The 27,862-nt window shown below is 43.2% G+C and overlaps 1 protein-coding gene across 3 annotated transcripts; it reads right to left on the bottom strand.

The window, feature by feature from the left end:
- Positions 1–1,427: 1,427 nt before the first annotated feature.
- LOC139166865 (acetylserotonin O-methyltransferase-like) lies at positions 1,428–26,441 on the bottom strand. 3 transcript variants are annotated; one of them, XM_070751031.1, is made up of 9 exons: positions 26,403–26,441; positions 22,982–23,113; positions 19,390–19,564; positions 18,394–18,523; positions 8,078–8,146; positions 7,521–7,633; positions 6,290–6,430; positions 6,023–6,145; positions 1,428–1,869 (listed from the first exon to the last, which is right to left on the bottom strand). In XM_070751031.1, exons 2-9 carry the CDS (start codon positions 23,051–23,053, stop codon positions 1,661–1,663), a joined length of 1,032 nt encoding a protein of 343 aa, XP_070607132.1. In that variant the 5' UTR covers positions 23,054–23,113; positions 26,403–26,441; the 3' UTR covers positions 1,428–1,660. The 3 variants fall into 3 exon arrangements, with proteins under 3 accessions (XP_070607132.1, XP_070607130.1, XP_070607131.1); XM_070751029.1 differs by lacking the exon at positions 26,403–26,441 and adding an exon at positions 23,900–24,007; XM_070751030.1 differs by lacking the exon at positions 26,403–26,441 and adding an exon at positions 23,766–23,924.
- Positions 26,442–27,862: the final 1,421 nt, after the last annotated feature.

Genomic DNA, 27,862 nt, shown 5'->3' with positions numbered 1-27,862 from the left:
CTAAACAATGTCGTTTGGCGGGACTCAGGAGAAGAGCCTTCTCTGCGGCGGCCCTGACCCTCTGGAACCAGCTCCCCCGGAGATTAGAACTGCCCCCACCCTCCTTGCCTTTTGTAAAGTTCTTAACACCCATCTCTGCCGTCAGGCATGGGGGAACTGAGACATCTCCACCGGGCCTATACAGTTTATACATGGTATGTTTTTGTGTATGTTTGCTTTCAATAATGGGTTTTTTAGTGTTTTTTAAATTATTAGATTTGTTCTTACATTGTTATTGTTATTGTTGTGACCCGCCCCGAGTCTACGGAGAGGAGCAGCATACAAATCTAATAAATAAAATAATAAAATAAAAATTACCAAGCAAAAAGCTATAAATTAAACCCTGGCAAGAAGTCTCTGAGGCACAAACCACGATAAGGAAAATTTCCTAATGAAATACTGAACACCCCCCCCCTCTTTTGCTTCTATTTGTTCTCTAGCCAAGGAGGGACTCTTTAGCACCCACATGTGCCTTTTTTCCCAAGTCAGCCCCTGTACCTCAGTTGTTCTTCTCTCCTGACAACTCCCTGCATACCTATGTCTGGAACAGGCCCCAGCTGTTCTTCTTCCTCACTTATCTCTGACTCTGCTGGGAAATGTTGGATGGCCCTGGCTCTATCTCTGCTTCTGATGCAGAGCATCTATCAGAGCCTTCCCTGTTGTCACACACAGGCTAACAGTAATTCATGTTAGATTCTAATTATGATCTTATCTTAGTGATGGTCTTCTTCTTTCCAGATATTTTACCCTGTGATGAACACTGAGGGAGTCCTCTCCTGAGGTATCACTGCTCTGGCCAGCTGCTCTCACTCGCTGGCAAGAAACAGAGAACAATCTCCTCTTAGTTCACCCTGCCTGCACAGGTGTTCTGTGGCTCTATACTTGCTGTTTTGAGGCTCTCTACTAAAGCTGTTCTGAGGCTGTTTGCTGGTATCACTTCCACCAGCCTTCACCCGCCAGCCTTAGTGGCACCAGCTGCTTCTGTCTCTCTTGGGGAGGGGTGTCAGTCCACACTCTCTCTCATCCTCATTCCAATTTCATCCTCATCCCATCATACATAACTAGTGTGGAAAGAATATGATAATGTTTCTGAAATTGTTATTTTATCATAGCCATTATCTTAAAACCTTAACTAATTTCCTTGTGGCTAGCTTGCAATCTACAGTTAATATTTATTTATGTTGTTTGCCCCTATGGTATCCTGTGCTGTTGCAGAATTTCTAATAATTAATTAATTATTAACTATTAATAATTACATTAGCAAAGCAATATGTGTGTTTTAGAGTCCTGATCCTGACCTTTCAGATTTTCTCTAATACTCTGTTATTTCTTTAATGTTTATAAAAATATTATCTTGGTATGTAAAGATGGAAAGAACTAAAGATCTATTTTTGTTATGTGATAAAAGTTTCATTGATCTCTTTATTGCATAGAATTTGTTCTCAGGAGTTTTTCAACCATTGTTAGCCATTCCTAGTTATTTTGAAATCATATTGTGATAACAAAAGGATCAGCTATTTAATCATGTCTACAGAATAGACTATACCTGTAATTAACAAAGCAAGGTTTTGATTACTGTAATTTTTTCTTAAACATTCAACAGAAAGGAATCGGGGCAACATTATTTTCTTCCTAGAATAACATGAAAGAGGCTTCCTTTCTTCATCTCAACTTCTTGGATACCAGCCTTGCGGAGAAGCACATTAAACTCAGTTGTTGACCGTTCTCTCCCTTCAGTGTAGTGCAACATTAACAAGGAGTAAATATGGGCTGGTAGAGGCCCTCTTCTGTCTTCATCAAGAAGCATTTCCACTATTAAGACACCACCACCTGTTTCAAAATACATAGTACTTATTTCAAAAGCGCAATAAACATTACATATTTTGAAAATAGCTAAATTTTATGTTATGAATCCTTCTTTCAAATACAGTGATCCCTCGAGTTTCGCGATCTCGATTATTGCGAAACGCTATATCGCGATTTTTCAGCAAATGATACCATCTCGATCTTCGCGAAACGCTATATCGCGATTTTTTTAAAAAATTAATTAAAAAAAACCCCACTTCCGCATTTGGCTTCAGGACTCATCTGGGAAGCGGCGCGGCTGTTTTAAAAGGTGGCAGCCGGCCTGGGGGGCTTCCTAGCACCCCCCCCGAGCCCCCAACCCGGGCTCGGGGGGTGCTAGGAAGCCCCCCAGGCCGGCTGCCACCTTTTAAAACAGCCGCGCCGCTTCCCAGATGAGTCCTGAAGCCAAACGCGGAAGTGTTTTTTTTTTTAATTAATAAGGCGAACTTCCGCGTTTGGCTTCAGGACTCATCTGTGAAGCGGCGCGGCTGTTTTAAAAGGTGGCAGCCGGCCTGGGGGGCTTCCTAGCACCCCCCCGAACCCCCTGGCGGGCGGTGTGAACGGGCAAGCAAGCAGCCGGGTGGGCGGGTGAACGGGCAAGCGGAGCGGCCAGGCGGGCGGGTGAACGGGCAAGCGGAGCGGCCGGGCGGGCGGGTGAACGGGCAAGCGGAGCGGCCAAGCGGGCGGGGTGAACGGGCAAGCGGAGCGGCCGGGCGGCCGGGTGACGGGCAAGCGGCAAGCGATCTTGGGGTTTCCCCTTTGCCTGGGTGGCGGGAAGACCCAGGGAAGGTTCCTCCGGCCGCCCAACAGCTGATCTGCTCCGCAGCACGGCAGCAGCGAGGAGCCGAAGATGGGGTTTCCCCGTTGCCTGGGCAACGGGGAAACCCCATCTTCGGCTCCTCGCTGCTGCCGCGCTGCGGAGCAGATCAGCTGTTGGGCGGCCGAAGGAACCTTCCCTGGGTCTTCCCCCTGCCCACACGCAAACTCCACCATCTGCCCATGTGCGGCCATGAAAAAAAGGGCGCGCATGCGCAGATGGTGTTTTTACTTCCGCACCGCTATATCGCAAAAAATCAAGTTTCGCGAGGGGTCTTGGAACGGAACCCTCGCAAAACCCGAGCGATCACTGTATGTTATATTTATTCCTGCCAATAGATAACACAGACCAATTTATTGTGGTTGTTTTTGCTATTTGTCAATTTATAGATATTCTTACTATTAGCCAAGGCTTTCCCTTCAATTTTTTTTCTAGAAATTATTCATGTAAAGGTTTTTCTTGCCAAAATTATTGTTGTGTTTCATGACATTATATTAATAAGGTAAAGGTTTTCCCTGTCCAGTTATGACCAACTCTAGGGAGTGCTGGCCATCTCTGTTTCTTAGCCATGAGAGCCAATGTGGTCCAAAGAAACTTCCCTGGTCATGTGGCCAGCATTACTGTACACTGAATTGCATAGAACAGTGTTACATTCCCACTGAAGTAGAACCTATTTATCTACTTGCATTCACTTTTGAATTGCTGGGTTGGCAAAACCTGAAGCAGATAACGGAGCCCACTGTTAGCTGCCTCAGGTCTTGAACTCTGGATGTCAGCTTTCCAGGTAAAAAGCTCAGCGTCTTTAACTGGGGACCTCCATGGCTAACCCGTCTACTGCCTCTAGCAGTGCAGGCAGGGCTGTTGTAATGCAGCTGGGAAGCAGGTACATTAACAATAGGCCCAACTGAATCCCTGAGTCCAGCCTCAAGACTTACACCCAAAAATCTCTGGGGCAGGGATCCTACGAGGACAATGACTTTCACTACACCACCCCTTCCCTGGAGTCGCAACTGATGTAAAACCTTGTTGGGGCAGATCTCGGAGAGGGAAACACCCCCCTTCTTGGCCCAGCCAGGGCTCAGTTATGCATGGCAGGTCAATCTCCTCCTCCAGAATTAAGTCCTGAACAAGGGTTATTTTTGCTAACAACAGATCTGGTGTTGTGTCCAGAGGACAGCTGGAAAATGGGAGCCACCCCTTGTCTTAGGATGGAAAATACAGAGCCAGGATTGGCTGGCTCAGCCTGGCAGCAGGATATATAAATAGCTGCCAGGCACCGCCATGTTGTTGTTGTTGTTATTCCAGTTGCAGTTCACACATTGCTGTTCTCCAAATAAACCTTGTTAACAGTTTCCTGGCGTCTTATTACACCCTAGAGATCACCTCCCCCACATCTTTGGCCCTCCTCCTTCCCAGTATGCTGGGCTTTCCACTCATACCAAGCTGATGATTATATATGAGTGCCCATCTGCTTCTGTTTACATACTCAGCAGAGGGGGCTCCATTCTCCCAGAGACTCAGTTACTCCCAATCCATTCCAATACCCTTTCCACACACACATCCACACTAATGAAGGGCTACAAAAAAAAAATTACTATGACGCTATGGGCGTGGCTGATTTTCTGGGTGTGGCTTGATGGTCATGTGACTGGCTAGGAGTGGCTTGACAGCCATGTGACCAGGTGGAAGTGGCTTGACAATCATGTGACCAGGGTAGCTTAAAGGTCATGTGACTGGGTGGGAGTGGCTTACCGACCAAGATAAGTTTTCAAATAGGTGCTTGGATTAACTCACATTATATGAATGGCTATCAAAAAGGACCGATGATAGATAGCATTATTTGTTGAGAACTACAGTAACATTTTAAGGTTTTGTACTGAACCCACAGGGATTCAGTACAGATTAGGCAAATAGCTCAATTTTCTCTAATTACTGTAAAAGTTCAGTTCTAGATAATGATTAAAACGATTAAAGCGTTTATGGGTAAAAACATATTATTTAATTATTTCCTATTTTAAAAGTAATTAAGGATCGTACTAAGGTACTAGAGAAGGAAGGACAATAAAAAACTATTATGTAGTTTTGAAGTGCACAAACGTCTTAGATCTACTTTTTGATAGTTTATATCACTGGTTTTTTTAATAATAGATTTTAACATTTTAATATAAAAACATGTTTTACCAGAGAAATCTCTGGTAAAATTTTAATTAATTGTCTCTGTGCCTCTTAATAAATATGCCGTTTTCCAGGTTGATTAGCTATTCTTAAGTTTTCATTAATATCTAAATGTAAATAACATTGATTTAATCTTATGATAAGGTTTAATAAAGATAACAATTATTCCAAGGAAATAATATTTGAATTAAGATAATTTTGTTTACTGTTCATCGGTAGTACATATCATCTTTATCTGAATAATAATGTGATAAAATATTTTCTGTTGTCTCTCCTTAGCTGAACTCCTCAGTCATAATGCCATATAGAATTTTTCCAGACCGGTCATTTGTTTATTTACTCTACTTAGACATGAGAATGATTGCTCATGTCTTATTCTAATATTAAAATATGCACCTCTAACATTCTAATTGTGTTCATCTATAAATAAATGAAGTACAAGTTGTACAGTAATTATATTGTATATTAGCTATTTTCACATAAAAATATACCAATGGGCATATTTTGATTTTCTGCATATTGTTTCTGGGGATGTATAGGATGCTCAGGGAGGGGGAATCGCTACCAGCACCAGGATACCAACAGAGCATTGTAATGACAAGCCAATGCCACCCCACCTCCCCATCGTTGGAATAGATGCCAATGTTTACTGACTCCCTCTTGCTTAACTGAAGTTCGAGGCTCCCAGGAGACATCTGGCATTTGAATCTGCTCCAAAGCCTGGCACAAGCATCCTCAGTTACCCAGCCAGCCAGCAACTAGAGAGAGATGTTGCTGCACCCATTATTTTTCTGAGAAAAGTCATTAGCCCACCACAGAGAGCAGAATCAGTGAGGAATGGGAAACACTGGCGGTGGCTGCTGCTGCTGCTCCGCTTTTGGCCGTGCAATATTTGTTAGTGCAGACACACTCCATTACTCCACAACAATGCCCATGAGAGGCAGCAGAGCACCCTCCTTTGGAAGGACACCGCTGAAATTGGTGCAGGAAGGAATCCCAGGCAAACTGGACGGTGAATTTGAAATGGAGTTTAAAACCTAAAGCCATATATGAACTTTGCCAGTTTCGTAGCAGATTTAACTTTCTATGATTAATTTAATTTAATTTATTAGATTTGTATGCCGCCCCTCTCCGGAGAAAACCTACCAGGTTTGCAGGTTTGGTACACTTTATGTAGCAGCTGGAAGCATCTTTCATCTGACCAGTTGTGCAGAATCCTGGCAAAAATGTATAGGTCTGCTTCAGGAAAGGGATCTTTAAAAAAATCACCTACAAAAGTAAAAGCTCATTGAGTACAATAACTTCCAATAATCTGTTCTCTCTTTAAAAACCACAGAATACAATCTGCATGTGAAAGTTTCTTGTGCTTAGAAAGACATGAGTTCAACCCACAAGGAACATTGTATTTTTTACCTGCATGGGAAGTGATTCTGGTCTCTTCTGAAGACAAATAATGGTTCTTGGAGGCTTCCACTACTTCAGGGAGATCAAAAATGGTCACAGTGCATTTTGGGTAGAGTGAAATCAATTCCTTAGCTAAGCCACCAGTGTTTCCTTAAATACAGAACAAAATGTAATTAAATAACTGCAGAACAACACTTTGTACATGTCCAGCATTTTCCCCTGAAGCTACCAGACTATTATTTCTCTACAACTGCATATCAGATTAATTGGAATTTAATAATTTCAAAAATGAGGCAAACATCTTTCAAATTTGCTATGGATATTATGAAAAACAAATATTAATAGGGAAAAAATCCAGAGATTGAGTTATTTTATTTATTGGACTTACTTAACATTTGATTCTCAAATTTCATATGATTCTTCCAGGCTATTAAAATTCCTTAGGTTGGATGCACTGAATATTCCAAAGGTCCAAAAACATTGGCATTTAATGCAGATTGAATGGACAAAAACTGAACATCATCTCAAAGGGGACCAAGTCCCACCTCATCTTCAGTCATGAACACTTGCTTCCCGTAATGGGTCCCTTAATCATACAGGCCACTGTGTGCACCGTAGAAATGGTGAGGTGCACGCAGCGCCGGGTGACCAGCGGGCCGGCGCACACATCCCAGTGAGATTTTGATTCTGTGCATGCACAGGAAGCAAAATATTGTGAGAGGACGTGCATGCGTGTGAGATTTCAGTGACTTTTGGTGATTTTTTGCTTCCACACATGTGCAGAAGCAAAAAAAATCACCAAAATTTAGTGCACCTGCATGTTTTCTGAAGATTTGCTTCTTGTGTATGCGCAAAAGACAAATCTTGCTCAGCTGCATGTGCATGCCTGCTGGTCACCCAAAGCTGTGCATGAATCCACAACGGTAGTGGCGGTAATTTCGAACCCCTGCCTGCTTGCAATCCCCCAGGCAAATCCCATCTCTTTTTCAAACATAAACCAATTTATCCACTGACCCTTATATCATCTCAGGTCACGTAGCAGCTAATCATCTTTAAAACAGGACTATTTCTCAATGTCTGCTATGGACATCCCAAACAGGTGTTGTTGTTTTTTTTAATGTCTTCTAAGGATTTTTCCTTTTCCAAATGCAGGTAAAAAGATTTGTAAAAGAAGCTAAGAAGCTATCCAGTCCATTGGCCCAACATATGAAGAAAACAGCAAAGCATTGGCTGTACTTACCGCCCAGATCGCAAATGAGTGGGAACTGGGACAAGTCTAAGGCAGAAAGCACTTCTCTTCCTACTACAGGCCAGAGCTCATTCATGTAATTGGAGAAGGAGTGTAACTCTTCCCTTAAGGCAGAATTGAAATAAACATCTCTAAATATAACTTTATAAAATAGTATTGCTGTTATTATTTTACATATCAATTTATGTTTGAATTAAAGAAATTCTTTTTACAGCATCGTTTAAATGATGTTGATCAGAATTTGGAAAAATATGCACGTGATACATGGGGCAGTCCTATCATTTTGATGGGAAATGTTATAAAATTCTTTAAACAAAGCAGAGTCATATAGATACTCTAACTGGAGACCAGTGCTTTGTATATAAACAGAAACACCTGGTCATTTGGATATGACACAACAATATTCCAGTGCCATAAAAGAGAAGTTGAATATGGTGATGAGTCAGGATCATATGACAGAGAAAATAATGACAGTGTGAAGATTAAGCATATTGATTAGTTGTCCACAAAACAGTTACTCTAACCATTCTGTAAAATCATAATGTTACCTGCAAGTGACCTCATAAAGCTTGTTTGCGGAAGAGCCATATACTGATGGAATCTGGTTTTTTCCTTTCCTAAAAGAATTTATAAAAAGTTAGAAAGGAATGGGACAATCATCTTGGCTTTTTCTACTGCATAGAAATAGATCCTGAATGTCATACTGAATTTTCACAGTTCAGATATTATTCTGAAGGTTTAATTATTAAGCCAGTTCTTTGTTCTCTCAAATAGAGTACAGTAAAATCTAATGCATCTCTACCAAGAAATAGCAGTATACAGGGGTGGGCTGCTGCCTGGACAGTGGGGAATGCAGTGGGGTCGGGAAAAGGAAGCTCCACCCCAGAGCACCCAATTTGCACTGAAAGATGAAAGAAAATGCAGGGCATACTGCATAAGCCATGCCCACAGTGTGGTAGTAAACATTTTGGTAGCCCTTCACTGGCTGTACAGTTATGTTGCTTCCTTGAAGAAACTCCCCAGAGGAAGGCAATGAACCCAACTCATTTCTATAATGCTGCCTTTTTAATGAAATATCGCTGGTGGTCTTCATCCCCCGGTGCTTTTGCAGGAGGCCCGGGGGACACGACTACCGGCGTAGCCGCCATTTTGGAAGGAGGCCAAGATCTCGGGTGGCTTGGCACCCGATGACGAGTCCGGGGAGGAGCCTCGAAATCTTTCTTTCGCCCCGGACTCGTCAAGAAGCAAACACCCAGCTGGGCTTTTGCTTCTATTTCGGTGGCCATTTTGCTGTGCCTCGTGGCGTCGGCCATTTTGCTAGAAGCCTCATCGGAGGCTTCCTTTACAGTTTGGAGTTGGGGGTGGAGGGCCTTGGATTCCTCCTCATGACCGAGGAGGGAATTCCCCTGTATTAGGATTTTCCCCTTAGTGAGGTTTTACACGGCCTCTCGGGGAGTGGCCTTGTTAGCAGGGGGGGATGCGGCCTAGCGGGCCCTGCACAGCCTTCGAGCCTTTGGGGCTTGGAGGCCACGGGAGGGGATCCTCACGTGCCTTACCTACAGTGTTTTTATTTGAATTTACCCAATGGCCCCTAAAAGACAGAAGGCCCCAGCTGCTCAGGTTGAGCCTGTGGCGTGGCCTAGGAGGGCAGTGAGGCCCTCGGCCAGGGCTCGATCTGGGCAGGAGGACCCCTAAATAGGGGTCTGGAGGGGGGGCAGGAGGTCTGGTCCCCCTATTAATGATACTAACATGTCTTCTCACTCCTGGTCTAGGATCACCGAGAGACTGGATGACCTGGATGCCCGTTGGAGGTCGGTGTATGGGCCAAGGTGTGCCACCCCATCAGCCCCAGAGGCCCTTGGCAGAGCACTGGGTGAACCAGCGGCCTAGGCCGGGCAGATGGCCCAGACTGGGCAGATGACAGCATCGCCTAGCTCAGTAGGAGCTGGGCCCTCCTGGATGGCTTCTACCCCATTGGAGACAGGTGAGATCGCATCACACCCAACATCCACACCGCTCCTCCCTCTGCCCGGACAGGCCATTGTTCCCCCGGGTTTTGGGAGTGGGGTCAACTTCATGGGTACACCAGCGGTCACTTGTAGCCAAGTCTGGGCCCCACAAGCTACTGTTGCTTTGGCTCAGACCCCTGCGACGGCCTCTCCGTTGGGGTCAGGGGAGACAGGGGCGGGAGTCACCACGGCCTGGGACCCTCTGGCCAGTATTAAGTCGGGGGCCATCCCGTGGGGGCTGCCATCCACGCGTCTCGGGTTTCATTTACATCCCTCAGTTAGGGAAACTATTTGGAAAGGGGAGTACGTTGATCTCTTCTCCCTCCTTAATAGGGAGGTCCCCAAGAAGGAGAAGGAAGGGGAGGTTCAAGGGGACAAGCCTAAGAAGATGAAAGTCAGCACATGCTTCAGCTCTTGGCTGTATGCTTATCTGACTTATGCCTCTATAGTAATTCAGAGGGAGCCCGCCAGGGCTGCCTCGATGTTAAAATACATTGATTTGATTGCCCGTGCTCATTTTGAGTACAAGGGCTCAATTTGGCATCACTATGATAAGGCTTTCAGAATGCGGGTGGCATTCGATCCCACACTCCCTTGGGACATGGTTGTTCCCGACCTGTGGTTTGCAGCAACCCACATGTCTGGGAATGAGGGTTGTGACCGCACAGATATCAGTCACTTCATGGAGGAGGAGCCTATGGCGTCCACTCCGGTTAAGATGGCCATGGGGCGTGGCAAAAGCCGCCCCTCCCCCATGTCATGAATTCTCTACAAAGGGGCTTGTTTTCGTCCCTTTTGAAAGTTCAGACATGCATGTGGGAACTGTGAGGGTTCCCATGCCACCACAGTATGTACTAGACCCAAAAGGGGAAAGGATAAAAGGGGGGGTCAAGCTAATCAGCCCCCGCCCACTGGGGGAAAAGGGTCCCAGCCCAATTAAGCTTGAAGTCTTGAAGGAATGGCTAAGGGGTTATCATCCTCATGGGAGAGCGGCTGCTCTCCTACAGGGCTTCTCAGAGGGCTTTAGGATTCCGTATGTGGGGATATGGAAGGCCTTTATGTCCGACAACCTCAGGTCGGTTGTGGGACATGAAGACATCGTTAGGGCCAAAATACAGAAGGAGGTGGCTGAGGGCAGGGTGCTAGGGCCTTTCCCAGACCCGCCCTCGCCAACTTTGCGGGTGTCCCCTTTAGGCGTGGTCCCCAAAAAGGCGAGTGGTGAATTTAGGTTGATTCACCACCTGTCTTTTCCAAAGGGTGAATCAGTGAATGATTTCATTCCTGATGAACTTTGCTCGGTCCGCTACGCGTCTTTTGACGCGGCGGTGGCCATGGTTAGGAAGTGTGGGGTTGGAGCCCTTATGGGTAAATGCGACATTAAGTCAGCATTCCGGCTCCTCCCCATACACCCAGACGACTTCGAGCTCCTGGGCTTCCATTTCGAAGGTGGCTTTTATGTCAATAGAGCATTGCCAATGGGATGCTCTATCTCGTGCTCTCTTTTTGAGAGCTTTAGCACCTTCTTGGAGTGGGCGCTCAGGAGGCGCAGTGGTCTGGGTTCAGTCGTTCACTACCTCGACAATTTCTTGTTAGCGGGGCCTGCGCGTTTGGAGCAATGCTTCGCTTTGATGCGGGACTTCGAAGCCCTTTGCGCTCAATTGGGGGTGCCTCTGGCCCCCGAGAAGACCGAGGGCCCCGCTACCAGGATTACCTTCCTGGGTATTGAATTGGACTCAGAGGAGCAATCTTCCAGATTGCCCCTAGACAAATTGGTCAAGATACGGAATAAGCTCGACTTACTGTTAGGTAGCTGGAAGGTCACCCTTCTGCAACCACAGGAGCTTGCTGGGCTCCTCAACTTTGCCTGCCGGGTAATTGTTCCCTGCCGGGCTTTTTCCCAGAGGTTATACAATGCGATGAAGGGGCTGCGCTTGCCCCATCATTGTACCCGCCTATGCACAGGGGTCAGAGATTACCTGCGTGTGTGGCGGAGTTTTTTAGATCACTTTAATGGGCTGTCCTTTTGGAGGCACGAGCTTCTTTTGGAAGCTGAGTTGCAGTTATGCTCAGACACTGCGGGGACCCGTGGGTTTGGGGTTATACTAGGCGACCAGTGGTGTCATTCTACTTGGCCTCCGGAATGGATGGCCTCTCCCCTGGTCAAGGACTTGACCATCTTAGAGCTCTTTCCCTTGGTAGTAGCGTTAGAGCTTTGGGGAGAGCAGTTTAGGGACAAAACCGTGACAAAACCACTAAAAGCGACAGGGTCGTGCGGCTTGTCCGCCATTTCGTGCACAGGTTGTTGTCCCTAAGTGCCCTATTTTTTGCCCGACACGTCCCCGGTCTAGATAACGGGATCGCTGATGCCTTGTCCCATGGTCAGTTGTCCAGGTTTCTGACCCTGTCTCCGTGGGCCTGCACGTCACCAGAAGCCTTTCCCGACCACCTTTGGAGCCTGGGCGGGCTCCTGAGCAGTGGAGAGCAGAAGCCAGCAGGGCCATGGCCCTCTCAGTGGCACCAAGCACCCTGAGGGCTTATCAGCACGCAGGTAAGGAGTTCGTGGATTTCAGGCAGGATAGGGGTTACCCCCATAGTTGGCCAGCCCCAGTGGAACATCTGATGGAGTTTTGTGTCCAGCTCAGGCAGCGTGGCCTTTCAGTTAGGGCTATTAGGTCCAAGTTAGCAGGTCTCACCTTTTTGTCCAAGGCGGGTGGATTTTTGGACCTTTCTTGTGACTTCCGCATTCGGAAGATGCTGGAAGGCTGGGTGAGGGAGCGATCGGGGACCCCTGTAGATAGCCGACAGGCATTGATGGTGCAACAGCTGTCGCTTATTAACCAAGCTTTGGACAGTCTGTGTGCATCTTTCTATGAGGCCCGCCTCTTTCGGGCGGCGGCATGTGTCATGTTTTTCGGGGCCCTGCAGGTCAACGAGGCTTTGGCCTCCTCTCGGGCTGACAGGTCGCTCTGCGCCTTCCAGTTTTCTGATCTAGAGTTTAGCGATAGGGGTGTCTCCCTTCTGGTGAGACAATCCAAGACAGATCAGTTACGTAGAGGGTTTAGGATAGAACTAACGGCTGCCACCGATCAGTCTGTGTGCCCGGTGGCTGCCCTTTCTCAGTTCTGTAGTGTGAGAGGAATGGGGCAGGGGTACCTTTTTAAGCATCAGGACGGTAACCCCTTGTCCCGCTATCAATTCTGGGTTCTAGTGTCCAGGGCTCTGGTCCAGTTAGGCATTGATCCCGCCGGCTATGGAACACATTCGTTCCGTATCGGCGCTGCCACTAGTGCGGCACTTTTGGGTTTCCCGATCCAGAGGATTTGGGAGATCGGCCGCTGGCGGTCAGCGGCATATTTGGGTTATGTATGGCCTGCTGAGGGTCTAGGGCAAGGTCTTAGGCTAGGTAACCTCTCTTTGCCCTCTTCCAGATAGCCCCGCCAGTACGAGACCGACGGCGTTGCTTTGCGGTCACAGCATGATATTTTGGGCCGGCCACTCAGCAGCAAGAACCGCCGTGGGGACCCAGCTGTCACTGGGCTGATGGGTCAACGTCATATGGATGGGAAGAAGAGGCATGCGGTGGGAAGGGCTTCTCCCACTACTACTGGGAGGGCGGCATCCAGTAGCTGTGCCCAGGTGGTTGGTCTTGCACCTCGGTGGCAATGACCTGTGTGTGCCTTTGATCTGTCAGGCCCGCAAAAACCTGTGGAGGCTTCGCACTGTGTGGCCCACCACGCAAGTGGTGTGGTCTGAGATCCTCCCGAGGATCACCTGGAGGGACGCCATTTCCCTTAGGGCCATTCACCGGGTTAGACGGAGAGTGAATAAGGCTCTGGGTAAGGTGGTCAGAGAGTTAGGTGGGGTTGTAGTGGCCCATTCCCACATCACCATAGATCAGCCATGGCTTTACCGGGCTGACGGTGTTCACCTGTCAGAGCATGGGAACACCATCTTCTTACAGGACCTGCAGCTGTCACTGCGCGAGCTGGTGCAGTTAGAGGGGGGAGTCGGGGGGCCAAGATAGAGATCTGACTCCCACTCCGTGGCAGGTTAGGGGCGGAAAACTGGGTGGTGGTTTAGCAACTGCGTGTTCTCCGTTGGGCATCTTTGGGGATGATTGACAGGTTCTCTCCAAAGGCTTGTGGTTCGAGCGACCTGAGCAATTGGGGGGAACCCGTCTTTGGGTCCCGCCCATTTTATTCCCCTTGTAGGGGTTAGCCGGCGGGACCTCCCACATGCAAGTGCATGGCAATGTCTCAGGTGAGGGAGTGGTCCCTCACCTGGATTAGCATGGAGCTACGCCCATAAGTTGCCCCGGAAGTTTTTCTGATGTCATTTTCCGCCCCGGAAGCAATTGTTTGACCCTGCGGGTCCTTGTTAGGGTTATAGTTAATTATGATAATTATGCTAATTTATTTAAATAAATTATGCAAATTTAATAAAAATGACCCAGTTTTAAATCCAGCTCTTGTGTCCGTGTCGTTACTCTGCCTCTCCTGCAATTAACAGTTACAAATCCTTGTTTTCTCTTCTTTATTAAAAAAATAATAATTTTAATATTTTTTGGTTTAAAGGAAGATTCAATCTCAATTCAGCAGGTTTATGAATTTACTGTTGATGGATGTGTAGTTTTAAAAATAATCGCCCGAAATCTTTTTGTCTTATATCAGATACGATGACTCAAATATTTGTTCAATCACTAGTTTGTGTCTGATTCTTCACAACCCCATGGATCATAGCTCTTTTACTTTTTATTGCTTAGAAATTGTTGTTTAAATTTTTGTTATTTAAACTGCTGCTTTTCATTTTACTTGCGTAATGATCTATTCAGTCCTCACATAACAATGGCATCTGAGATTGTTAGAATTACAATTGCTAAGCAATATGGTCACACGTCAGCACTACGTAATGATGGAAATTTCAATTGTTGCTTGAATTTGCAATAGGGAACATGATGACATTTTCATATTTTAAAAATTGTGTTAACATCCAAAAAAGTTTTACATTTATACTGATTTTTGCTCTTTACTTTTTATTGCTTAGAAATTGTTGTTTGAATTTTTGTTTTTTAAACTGCTGCTTTTCATTTTACTTTAATTTAAATATGTGCATTATGATCTAAATTACCTTTATAAACAAACTTTGAAAGGTTCTTTTTTGATTGGCAGAGTCTTACAATAATTACTTTTTTGATGTAAATTACAATTTTATTTAGAAAGTTACGTTGATTTGATATACTGGATAAACAATGTGGAATTTTTTTTTTTTTTTAAAAAAAGGTTTTTAAAATACACCAGTATTTTTATTGTTTATTTTTCTTTGAAATATTAGCTGCATATTGTTAAATCCCATTACAAACATCTGAAAACATCGTTCAAGCCAATGTTCTCCTATTTACAAAAAGTTATTGATCAGTCATAAACTTTAATCTCAGTTCTTCATCTTCATGAAATGATTTCATGGCATAACTCCAAGTGTTTGCTTTGTTTGCTTTTATTATTAGAATTTAGATTTCTGTTTCAATTTCTCTTGTGTAAAGCTTTTTAATGTTGGTACCAATAAAAACAGATAAGAAATTCTGAGGCGCAACAAAATGCTGTCTATAATTTACTGCTGTTTTATTTTCATTTTGGCATATATGATTATGCATGGTATGTTGTGTGTATGTCTTGCTTTTTTAAATAAGGGGTTTTTAGAGACTTTTTAATATTAAATTTGTGATACATTGTTTTTATTATTGTTGTGAGCCGCCCTGAGTCTGCAGAGAGGGGTGGCATACAAATCTAATAAATAATAATAATAAATAATAATTTAGAGAATTCCAATTTAATAAGGCGTAATAAAAAATTTCCTTACTAAAAACTGTTGCTGTCTTTAAGTGTTCAATTAAAGTATAGTATAATAACTACTTAAGTCAGGTTCAGGACATGGTGACTATATGAAGATGTTCACAGTTTTCTTGGCATTAGGAAACACATTGTTATAAAGTAATAAGAAAGAAATTGTTATGGAACAACAATTTTCTTCTGAGGTTTTTTTTCTTTTTTCTTTCTCACTATTTGGGTAACTATTCTCCATAGATCTGAGTTTTGTGAGAGTTTCCAACTCAAGGAGTAATCAGATACAGCTCACCATAATTTTTAGAAGGTCATTCATGATCAGCCTGATTCTATCATGGCTGCTATTGAATATTTTAATACCAGTTAACTGAGATCAGTTTAAAGCTGTGAGAAAATAATAATGAATGCATCTATGTAGCAGAGTTGGTATTTAGCCGGTTTGGACTGGTTCAGCTGAACAGGTTGTTAAAATTCTACCCAGTTTGGTGAACTGACTAATTCCACTCTAGGATGGCCCCATGCATTTTCAGGCTATTTTCGACCATCTTCAGGCCATTTTTGGCTGATTTTTCTGAAAAATGGCTGAATACAGCAAAAGAACCTCTACAAGGAAGGAAGGGAGGGAGGGAGGGAGGCAGGAAGAAAGGAAGGAAAGAAAGAAAGAAAGAAAGAAAGAAAGAAATGAGGAGAAGGAAGAGAAGAAAGAAGGAAGGAGGAAGAGAAGGAAAAAATGAAGGAAGGAGAGAAGGAAGGAAGGAAGGAAGGAAGGAAGGAAGGAAAGTGTTAATCCAGTTTTAACTTAGTCTATTTCAGAATTGCCTGCACAAAAGTAGTCCTCCTTCTGCTATTTACTTATTATTTTGGGGGTGACAATGGGCTTTAATTGTAAATTGCTTCTGAGGCATCAATGAGATTTATTGCCTTTGCCACTTCAAGTATGAAATGTTGGCTGTTATGACACAATATATTGCTTTTAATAAGCTCAAGCTCCAATGTCTTACTTTCTTGGGAAAGTGATGGGAGCAGAATGCTTTGCTGGTCTCCACCCATCCTCCCCACTGGTGGGTAGGCATTTACACAAGGAAACTGAGGGTTTCTTAACCTTTTCATTTCTGGAGGTGTTGCATATAGACCCAAGGCCGAGGGGAAAGGGAGAGTGGCTAGGAGATGGGACTGGGTGTGATGAGTGAGATCCAGTTTGATGTGAATGAGAAAATTCAGTGCCATTGCTGTTCAGTTCGAGAAAACTCCCTAATCTTAGGTTCCCGGGTCTATTTGACCCGGACTGCAAATCGATCATTTTAGGTACTTAGTTTTGGTCTTTTTGAAAGCTTTCTTCACCTGGAAACATGTTTGAACATTTCTGCAGACAATGGAATGAAAATTGAACTGAAAAAATTAATCCTTATTGATTTATTTTGCACATAAATGTGCCTCCCCCTCATTTTTGTGAATTATTTTTAGGTTTATTGATAACTTTGCCTGCAAAATGCATTATATTTTACTAAATTGGTGTGGGATTGGTAGCTTGAACATTTCTGAACATAATGATATGAAACTTGAACTGGAAAAATTGATGCATATTCATTTACTTTGCAAATAAAAGTCTCTCCCAGCCTATTTTAATTGATATAAAAATTATGCTGTTAATTTCAAACTTACATACTTGGTTTTAGTAAAATGGATTTCTTTCATAAGATTAGTTGTCTGGCTACAATATGCTTGCTTTTCAAAAGGATATTCCAAATATTTCTAGCCAAATATATATAAAAGTGAAAATAATGGCACACAGCAAGGCCTGGGGGGTTGGCCCTTTTGTGGCAAAAATAAACCAATAAGAATCTTTTTTTCAGTTCATTTCTATTTTTCTTATGTTTAGGATTGTTTAATTTAGTATATCAAAACTTTTGGGGGAATATTCCTTAGAGATTTGTAGCCTACAAAAATATAAATTGACAAAAAATATAAATTGACAAGGGGGGAGGGGATTTTTGATCAAAATAAAAATATAAGCCTCAATTTTTTCAGTTCAATTTTCATATCATTATGTTCATAAATGTTCAAACTAGTTTTCCAGTGGAAAAAGTTTTCAAAAGGACCAAATTCAAGTACCTTAAAAAATCTGGGTCTATATGACCCAAAACAGAGTCAACGTGACTTTTTTTTTTGCCCAGAAAATTTTTTCCCGCACCCCCACAAATATTTTTATGATGATCAGCCATGTTAAAATGAGTAAATGAATGCATAAGATATTTAAAATATTTCAGATTTGAAGTCTGCGTAAATATAAAGTGAAAATGTTTGCAAGCAGCCAAGGGGGGGGGGCTTATTTATGATTGTAAACAACCAATAAGAAATATTTCTTTCAGTTCATTTATATTTTTCTTATATTCAGAAATGTTCAAACTACCAATCCCTCACCAACTTTAGTAAAATTGAACACATTTTGCAAGCAAAACTATCCATAAATTGAAAAATATTTCACAAAAACGGGGGGCACGCATTCTATCAGCAAAATAAACCAATAAGAATTACTTTTTTCATTTCAATTTTCATATCATTGTGTGCATAAATGTTCAGACTACTTTCCAAGTGAAAAAAGTATTCAAATTGACCAAACATAAGCACTTCAAATGAAGAGTTTTCGGTCCGGGTCAGGGTGACCCGGGAACAGAAGAAGTGTGACTTTTTGTTTTTCAGCAAGAAAGAAACCCCCCATCCCCCCAAAAAAATTATCATAGAGAGAACCCCTGAAATTATGAAAAGTCATGAAATTTCAAGTTTCAGATATGCAGGGAAAACTTTTTACAGGGACTCAAACTTGGCTTCGGGTCACATACAACCCGAACAGAACAGCAGGAAATAAGTGTATGAATGTCATATTCAATTTCCAGAAGATGAAAATTCCTTAGTTTCTTGTGGACAAGGATCTAATAATTCTGGTATCAAGATGTCCTTTTCATGCTCTTTTCGTTATTCATTCTAGTTTACTAATCTCCCACTGGATCTGTTTACCTCACAGCATCAGGCAAATATTGCATTGACGGATACACAGCTTCCGAATAGAACTTTATGGAATAATACTGAGACTTTGGGCTTGATTTGACCAAGTAGAGATTGGTAAAGTCTGTGTTTCCATAAAGATCTAAAAAACATCAAAACATCAAAAAATATTGATAAGACTGCATGTAACTATCTTTCAATTCACAATAGTGTCTTAGTCTACTTCTTTAAAAACTAATTATGCTGTATTTATCTCAAGCATATCATAATAATATAAGAGCCAGTTTGATGTAGTTGTTAAGCCATTGTTATAAACTCTCCACATACATGGTTTCACCCAGGTCCAGCAATTGAGTGAGAGTATGCTCAATTCCTATTGGTTGTTACAACTGACAGCTCTCTATAAAAGGGCTAGTTGTCGGATTGCAAGTTGCTGATTGTATAGAGAAGTTGCCAAGTAAAGAAGTTCCTTTTGAAGTCTGTCCCCTGTAATTATTCCTACAACTCAACAGGCATGATGCTAAATTTCTTGGAGACTATAAGTTCCTGTCCCACATTATACACGAAACCAGCTCTTTGGGCTGGTCCTTTTCTCTCAGCCCTAGAAAAGCGTCATTGGCAAAAGTGTCATTGGGATTTGGATATAATTTCATTTTGAAAATTGGTCCAGTCCCATAAGACAACAGTAATGCTCATGATTTAGAAACAAAGTTGGTATCATTTTGTTTTGAAAATGCCAATGTTTTACTGTTCAAGGGTGAATATAAAACATTGGGGAGACCAAAAAGATGCTGCAAATCAGACTGGACCAAATCTCAATGGAAGTGATAAAGTGACCAACGCATAAAAATACACATACAAATCCAGTTACTATACACTATGCCAGCTTTCTGACCTGTGATTTCTGAAAGCTGCCCTTCTGCAAACTCTTGGATCTGTCAAGCTCAACAGTGGCAGCCACAATTATGCAATAATTGTTGGCCATTCCAATTGCTTCCTGCTTCTCACCTTTGCCATCTTTCCATTCCAGTGTCAGGAGCTTTAATCCCACACAAGCTTCCAGCAGCCTCTGCATCCCAATGGGGCTCGAGCTCAAGCGTTCAGCAATAGTTGTGGAACATAGCTGTTCCCTCGACTCTCCCAAAAGATCAAAGACACCCAGCTCACAGGCAGTTGAAATGATCTGGGAAGAAACAGAGAGGAAGAACAAAAGCCATGGCTTTCCTCTCAGTTCACATCCAACAATCCCAGAATCTATTTGTGTGGTTTACTGAAGATGTGAAGCAGGGCTACACATGTTAACCAGAGGTGGATTCTTCCCAGTTCAGACTGGTTCGTCCGAATGGGTAGTTACCCGCTAGTGATGTCATGATGATGTTGTTGCCAGTCCGTGCGTGCTGCCCTCTTTTTAATTTATTTATTTTTTAATTAAAAAGTTTATTCTGTGCATGTGCAGAAGCCAAATTTCTGGAACTGCGTATGTTTCAACATTTTGTAGGAGGAAACAAACTGGAGGAAACAAACAGACTCTGGGCGGCTAACAGAAATAATAAAACAATGTACAATAATAATCCAATAAATACTAAAAAAGATTAAAAAACCATTAATATAAAAGACCAAACATACATACAGACATACCATACATGAAATTGTAAAGGCCCAGGGGGAAAGAGCATCTCAATTCCCCCATGCCTGGCGGCAGAAGTGGGTTTTAAGTAGCTTATGAAAGGAAAGGAGGGTGGGGGCAATTCTAATCTCTGGGGGGAGTTGGTTCCAGAGGGTCGGGGCCACCACAGAGAAGGCTCTTCCCCTGGGTCCCACCAAGTGGCATTGTTTAGTTGACGGGACCCGGAGAAGACCCACTCTGTGGGACCTAACCAGTCGCTGGGATTCGTTCAGCAGAAGACGGTCCCTGAGATAATCTGGTCCGGTGCCATGAAAGGCTTTATAGGTCATAACCAACACTTTGAATTGTGACTGGAAACTGATTGGTAACCAATGCAGACTGCGGAGTGTTGGTGTAACATGGGCATATTTGGGGAAGCCCATGATTGCTCTCGCAGCTGCATTCTGCACGATCTGAAGTTTCCGAACACTTTTCAAAGGTAGCCCCATGTAGAGAGCATTACAGTAGTCGAGCCTCGAGGTGATGAGGGCATGAGTGACTGTGAGCAGTGACTCCCGGTCCAAATAGGGCCGCAACTGGTGCACCAGGCGAACCTGGGCAAATGCCCCCCTTGCCACAGCTGAAAGGTGTTTTTCTAATATGAGCTGTGGATCGAGGAGGATGCCCAAGTTGCAAATTCTCTCTGAGGAGGTCAACGATCCCCCCCCCAGGGTAATGGATGGACAGATGGAATTTTCCTTGGGAGGCAAAACCCACAGCCACTACGTCTTGTCTGGGTTGAGTTTGTTGACACCCATCCAGGCCCCAACAGCTCCAGGCACCGGCACATCACGTCCACTGCTTTGTTGACTGGACATGGGGTGGAGATGTATAACTGGGTATCATCGGCGTATTGATGATACCTCACCCCATGCCCTTGGATGATCTCACCCAGTGGTTTCATGTAGATATTAAATAGCAGGGGGAAGAGGACCGACCCCTGAGGCACCCCACAAGGGAGAGACTTCAAGGTCGACTTCTGACCCCCCACTAACATCGACTGCGACCGGAGAGGTAGGAGGAGAACCACTGGATAACAGTGCCTCCCACTCCCAACCCCTCCAGCCAGAGCAGAAGGATACCATGGTCGATCATATTGAAAGCCACTGAGAGATCAAGGAGCACCAGGACAGAGGACAAGCCCCTGTCCCGGGCCCGCCAGAGATCATCCATCAACGTGACCAAAGCAGTTTCCATGCTGTAACCAGGCCTGAATCACAACTGCTGAGGACCTAGATAATCGGCTTCTTCCAAGGACCCCTGGAGTTGAAGTGCCACCACCTTCCCAACAACCTTCCCCATAAAGGGAAGGTTGGAGACTGGACGGTAGTTATTAAGCACAGCTGGGTCCAGGGAAGGCTTCTTGAGGAGGGGGCGCAAAAGTGCCTCCTTATAAAGGTCCGGAAAGGACCCCCTCCCCAAAGAGGCATTGACAATCTTCTGGACCCAGCTCCGTGTCACCTCTCGACTGGCCGAAACCAACCAAGAGGGACACGGATCCAGTAAACAGGTGGCGGAACTCACAGCTCCAATGGCCTTGTCCACTTCACCAGGTGTCACCAAGTCAAACTCCTCCCAGACAGATGGACAAAGATGTTTAGCCCCAGTCACCTCGACTGACTCGCGAAAAACGTGTTAAAATCCTCAGCACTACTCTGCAAGGGCTCCCCAACTCCCCCCTGATTAAGGAGGGAGCAGGTTACCCTAAACAGAGCGGCCGGGCGGGATTCTGCTGATGCAATCAAAGTGGCATTATATGCGCATCTTGCCGCCTTGAGCGCCACTTTGTAAGTCTTAATATGAGCTCTTACAAGTGTTTGGTCGGATTCGGACTTACTCTTCCTCCATCGCTTCTCTAGACGTCTCTTCTGGCGTTTCAACTCCCGGAGCTCCTCGTTGAACCATGGAGCTCTAAAAGTTCTCATGCTGCGGAGAGGTCGCAACAGCGCAATTCAGTCAAGGGCCTCCGCTGCCACCTCGTTCCAGGCCTCAGCCAGAGAGTCTGCCGAACTGTGGACGAGTGTATCTGGAATAACCCCAAGCGCCTTCTGAAAGCCCTCTGGGTCCATCAGGTGTCTGGGGTGGAACAACTTAATCGGTTCCGCCTCCCTGCAGGGGAGGATTGCAGCCAGGAAGTCAAGCCGCAGTAGAAAATGGTCTGACCATGACAAAGGCAACACTTCTAAGCCCCTTAGTCTCAGACCATTACTTTGCAGAGTTTAAAAATTGTTTGATGTTTTATGAATACTAATCAAACCAATAAAATAATAGATGTTGAACCTCCTATCTATTTTAGTAAACATTGCTGAAACCCTGCATTTAGTTTCCTTAAAGAAATTCAACCAAAACTTATGAATAAAAGGAAATCTCAGGACTGAGATGCAATATTAGATATAGGATATATACAGATTTTGTAGCTAGATTAGAGTTAAAACATGCAGGAAACTATACAGTCACTTATTATTTAATAAATTGGCTGGAAGATTTATTCATGGAGATCAATGTTAGTCCCCAGGACGTGGAAACTCTATAAGCTATAATAATCTGGTAATTAAAATCTGGTAATTAAAAATGTTATGAAAAACTACTAAGGAATTTACTTTATTACACCTAAATGGCATAATAAAATTGTAAACTTAGTTTTGATTTCTTAGTATCAAAAGAAGAGCATATTTGAACAAAGAAAGTAACTTGCTAATGAAGCAAGTCTGTTCAAAAGACACAGAAAATAATAATAATTATTATTATTTATTATTTATTAGATTTGTATGCCGCCCATTCTCCGGAGACTCTTGCAGTCATAGCTGACTCTTTCATTACAACATAAACTTTGGTGTTTCTATTGTTTTCAAACCATTAAGAAGCTGAGAAATAGAAGATATTTTGTAGCTGCAAAGTTGAGATTTCATATTTGGCAGTATTAACCCACCTTACCTTGAAAGTTATGAATGAATGCTGGTAGCTAAACAGTGTTTGAATATTTTCAATTTCTTCTAGTGAACTCATTGTTGTTGACTTCTCTTGTTGACCAAAAGGACCTTTCTTCAGCCAAAATACGTGGTATTCCTGAGTATAAAAATGGCAAAATATAGGTGCTCATAAAATATCCTAGGATAAAGTATGGGAAGCATTATTAAAGAGAGAACAGTGCCACATTTAGAAGATTTTCAAGAGTCCTTCAGCAAAGGCTCCTGAATAACTTTAGCTGCCCTGTCATTAGAGGACAGGTGCTCTCATGGTGTGGCCTGAAAACCAGGAAAAAAGGAATAGGAATAAAGAAGGAACAATGGGAAGGTGCCAAACTAGCTGCAAGGATGCTAAAGTTCTAATTCATTTTCAGCCACAAAAACTCAGGCCAGTCACTTTTTCCTCAGCTCTAACCAACAAAATGGCGATCCATGCAGATGCTTAATCACATCGCTAGGCAGTGAAAGTTTAAAAAAGATTAAAATAACCTAAGTATAGATATATCAAAATCAGCAAACCAGCTTCAACTTAAAAAATAAGGAGCAACGAGACACAACAAGCAGCTCAAACAACCTCTCCAACTTTGTAAGACTACAAAGTAGCAAACAGAGGTATGTTCCAGAGCGGAGGGAGGGAGAGAAAACAGAGGGAGCCTGTTACCGGAGAGAGAGAGAGAGAGAAGAAACCCGTGCTGTCGTTTACTAGAGAGTGAGAGAGGCAAAACCTAAAAAGGACAGAGGGAGTGCGTTACCAGAGAGAGAGAGAGAGAGGCAACCTGTGTAGCCCTGCCGCTACCCAGCTGAGGCAACCTGATTAGCTCTGCCGCTCCCCAGCTGATTTAAATTCTTTTCCCTGCTAACAAAGCTTCCCATCTGATTTCCACACCGTTTTCACTGTGATTGAAACAAAAGGGCTTCCAGCCTGCCGAGGCAGCACCAAGCAAGGCAATCTGAGGCTTGAAGCTGCAGTGGAGCCGTTCCAATGCTCCCGCAACACAGTAACCAAGGCTCCTAGCAACAAAGCACCTGAAATTTCCAGGAACAAAGTAGCTTCTAACAAAGGGTGAGGGGGAGCTTCTAATAAAGGAATAGGAAGGAGTGAGTCACAGGGGACTGACAGTAGTAGCTGCTATTATTTCCCCAGCCCAACCGTGACCGCTCTGAAGACCAAATTTCCCCCTGGCACCCTGAAAGAAAGTGAAAAAAAGAAAGTGGGAAAGAACAGCCCTGGCTCTGCAAACACCCAGACGGTGTTATAAAAGCATATGCAAACAAATGAAAGCAGAATGACTCAACTACCACAGAATAGAAGAGGAAAACCTCCTACGCATCAAATCCAATCGTGCCTTCTACAACTTTGTCAACAACAAACTCAAGGACTCTAGACCTATCCCACCTCTCAAAGCACCCAACAACAAAAAATATCATGATGATTCATCCAAAGCTAACCTTCTAAATTCATTCTTTGGCTCTGTCTTTGTCAACAGCAACGGCTCATCCCCCAAATTCATCACTCACACCTCAAACTCTCTCAATGACCTAACCCAAATAGACTTCACTGAAGACCGAGTTGAAAAAGCATTACAGGACCTTAAACCTTCCTACGTGCATACTTCCTAAAAAAAAGCTCTGTTCTGCTATAGCTGGACCACTAAGCATAATTTTTCAAAAATCCTTCAGTACTAGTACACTTGCTAAGATATGGTCGAAAGCAATGGTCATCCCATCTTCAAAAAGGGAGAGTTATCTTGTCAATAACTACAGATCAATATCACTCTGCTGCGTCCCATGTAAAGTTATGGAATCAATTATAAACCAATCAATTACTCTCCACCTAGAAACGAACAATCTGCTTTCTAACCAACAATTTGGATTCAGAAAAAAACTATCCTGCAATCTACAGCTCCTTCACTGCAAAAACATATGGACAACTCATTTTGATCAAGGAAAATCTATAGATGCAATTTATATTGACTTCTCCAAAGTCTAAAACTCAAATCCTATGGCATTTCAGGATCCCTCCACCGCTGCATTCCTGCATTCCTGTCTAACAGGCAACAAGTGATGAAAATAGGAAGCTCCATATGCACACCTGTCCCTGTTAAAAGTGGTGTCTCCCAAGGTAGCATACTGGGACTTACGCTCTTCATTTTCTACATCAATGACATTTGTGATCTCATCACAAGCAACTGTTCTTTTTGCAGATGATGTAAAACTCTTCAACACCACTGATAACACAACTACTCTACAAAAAAACCTAGACTCAGTTTCTGACTGGTCCAAATATGTTTTGACATATTTGTCAAAACATGTGCAATAATTTAATACATATTACAAATGTTAGAATATGGAAATTGGAGAAATATATAGTGTCAGAAATTTCATATTAAAATATATTTTATTCTTTCTGCTGTTTCCACCTTCCCTTAAAACATTAATGGAATTCCCAATTGACTGAGAAATCAGAAATTCACTAGATAATTGACAGTAAGGTGAAGCTAAGTTGATCAAGTAAAAATTAGCAAATGAGGAAAAATCTTTTACTCAAACTTCCTCAAATTCCCCAATAAGTTACCCAGACCTAAGCCACCTATCAAAGATAAGGTCTGTAAACACAAATTAGAGTTAATTAAATTTGGTCTTGTATGTTCACAAGAAGAAACATAATAGATGACATACTTACACACCCCCATGCCCCTCAAGTGTCATCCTAGAATCAGCACTTAAAAACTTCCACACAAGGGGGGAAATTCCCCCATAAAAGTATGTTCCTATATAAAAGGATGTTGTTGTACCTCATTTGTTGGAAGCGGTCCTCAAAGCAAACCTTTGCTTATTGGGTATGAATATTTCCCCTTTCCTCACAGCTGTCTGGATCTCATTTTTATTTACTGAATCCCGGCTCGATTTTGATTCGAACCTCAAATTATTCTTCTGACAATAGTTAAAATATATCTCTTTAAGAAAGATAGGCAAAGAAATGCTAAAATTTAGAGAATTATTAGAATATAGGAAGATGTGTGGGTATGTTGAGAAGGGCATGAAACAAAGCACCCAGTTTCAGAACAAATGTTTAAAAATAGAAAGTTAAGCTTGAAAAAAGGATTTAAAAGATGTGGAACCCAAGACTTAATGTACCGGTATTCAAATAAACCTAAAATACTATTATTGCAATAATTATTATATGCATAAAGTATAAAAAATTTAAACAGATGTATTATTTAGCATGTGTTATTTAGCATTTAAAAAAATAAACTTAGATGTATTATTTAGCATTTTAACAAATAAACTTATTTTTCAGATTAAATATCAATTTAGCTACAGGATGAAATCAAGTATCTTATTTTCCATCTCACAAGAAGTAGTGAGTTTAGCGGCTGAAGTCTTACCTATACAAAAGTTGAGCAGATTCCAAGTCAGTCTTTCAAGTGATGATTTCATATGCTCAGGAGAAGCCTTAGTTTTAGGCAAAAGAAGTAACAATAGGGTTATATATCAGCACAGAACAGGCGTGTTTACAAAAGTTGCTTAATCAACCCGCCAAGCCAGTTTTGATCCCATCACTTCTTCATTGTACATTGTACATCATTGTACATGACGGCCTCAAGCAATAAAAAGATCATTTTGGGAAAACATTTGTTTTCAATACAAAAGTTTTCAATATAAAAGTATGCTATTTAAAATACAGTGGTACCTTGTTTTATGTATGTTTAGTAACTGAGACTTGTTTAAATGTTTGATTAGATGAATATATTACACATAAACAATATATTAAGAATTTTTACTTATACCGTACTAACATTGCATTTAAGATTTGAAAATTTTTTACTAGACTTTTTAACATTTAACAAATGTTTGATTATGTATTCTTTTTTCTATTTGAATGTATACTTTCAAAAGAAGCGGGGAAATACATCCCCACTCTATGTTTAATGTTTGTATGTCTGTATGTCTATTTTATGAAAAATAATAAAAAAAAATTAAAAAAAAAATAAAATACAGTGGTACCTCATGATACGAACCCCTCGTCTTACAAACAACCCAAGATACGAACCCGGGGTTCAGAAATTTTTTGCCTCTTCTTACAAACTTTTTTCTTCTTACGAACCCGCCGCCGCCGAGAAGCCCTGCCGCCCGGCTGTCACTTTTTGAAACAGCCGGGGGGCTTCTCAGCGTCCTCCTGAATCTGAACGCCAAACCCAAACTTCCGGGTTCGGCATTCGGGAGGCCTCCGAGAAGCCCCCTGGCTGTTTTAAAAGATGACAGCCGAGTGGCGGGGCTTCTCAGCAGCCTCCCGAACACCAAACCCGGATGTTCGGCAAAAGTTCGGGTTCGGGAGGCCGCCAAGAAGCCCCGCCACCCAGCTCTCACCCTTTAAAACAGCCGGGGGGCTTCTCAGCATCCTCCTGAACCCGAACGCCAAACCCAAACTTCCGGGTTCGGCGTTCGGGGGGCCTCCGAGAAGCCCCCCGGCAGTTTTAAAAGATGACAGCCGGGCGGTGGGGCTTCTCAGCAGCCTCCCGAACCCCAAACCCGGAAGTTCGGCAAAAGGTCAGGTTCGGGAGGCTGCTGAGAAGCCCCACCGCCCGGCTGTCAACTTTTGAAACAGCCAGGGGGCTTCTCAGCGTCCTCCTGAACCCGAACGCCAAACCTGAACTTCCGGGTTCGGCGTTCGGGAGGCCTCCGAGAAGCCCCCCGGCTGTTTTAAAAGGTGACAGCCGGGCGGCGGGGCTTCTCAGCGGCCTCCCGAACACCGAACCTGGGAACCAATTTCATCTTACGAACCTCCCCCGGGAGCCAATTAGGTTCATAAGACGAGGTATTACTGTATATTGCTTGGTTTTATTTT

This window comes from Erythrolamprus reginae, chromosome 4 (genome assembly GCF_031021105.1).
Source record: "Erythrolamprus reginae isolate rEryReg1 chromosome 4, rEryReg1.hap1, whole genome shotgun sequence".
In the NCBI taxonomy this organism is placed as follows: domain Eukaryota; kingdom Metazoa; phylum Chordata; class Lepidosauria; order Squamata; family Dipsadidae; genus Erythrolamprus; species Erythrolamprus reginae.
The sequence above is the reverse complement of the archived record's forward strand: the minus strand, read 5'-3'. Positions and strand labels throughout refer to the sequence as shown.

What these genes read in the sequence shown, in the direction of transcription:
- LOC139166865 (XM_070751031.1), bottom strand. Translation starts at nt 23,053, where the DNA reads ATGAGTTCACTAGAAGAAATTGAAAATATTCAAACACTGTTTAGCTAC. An exon ending in TATTTGCCTGATGCTGTGAG is followed by an intron (nt 8,147 to 18,393) that starts GTAAACAGATCC and finishes AAATTCTTTTAG; the next exon opens with GAAAGGAAAAAACCAGATTC. An exon ending in GTACCAAACCTGCAAACCTG is followed by an intron (nt 1,870 to 6,022) that starts GTAGGTTTTCTC and finishes ATTTTGAAACAG; the next exon opens with GTGGTGGTGTCTTAATAGTG.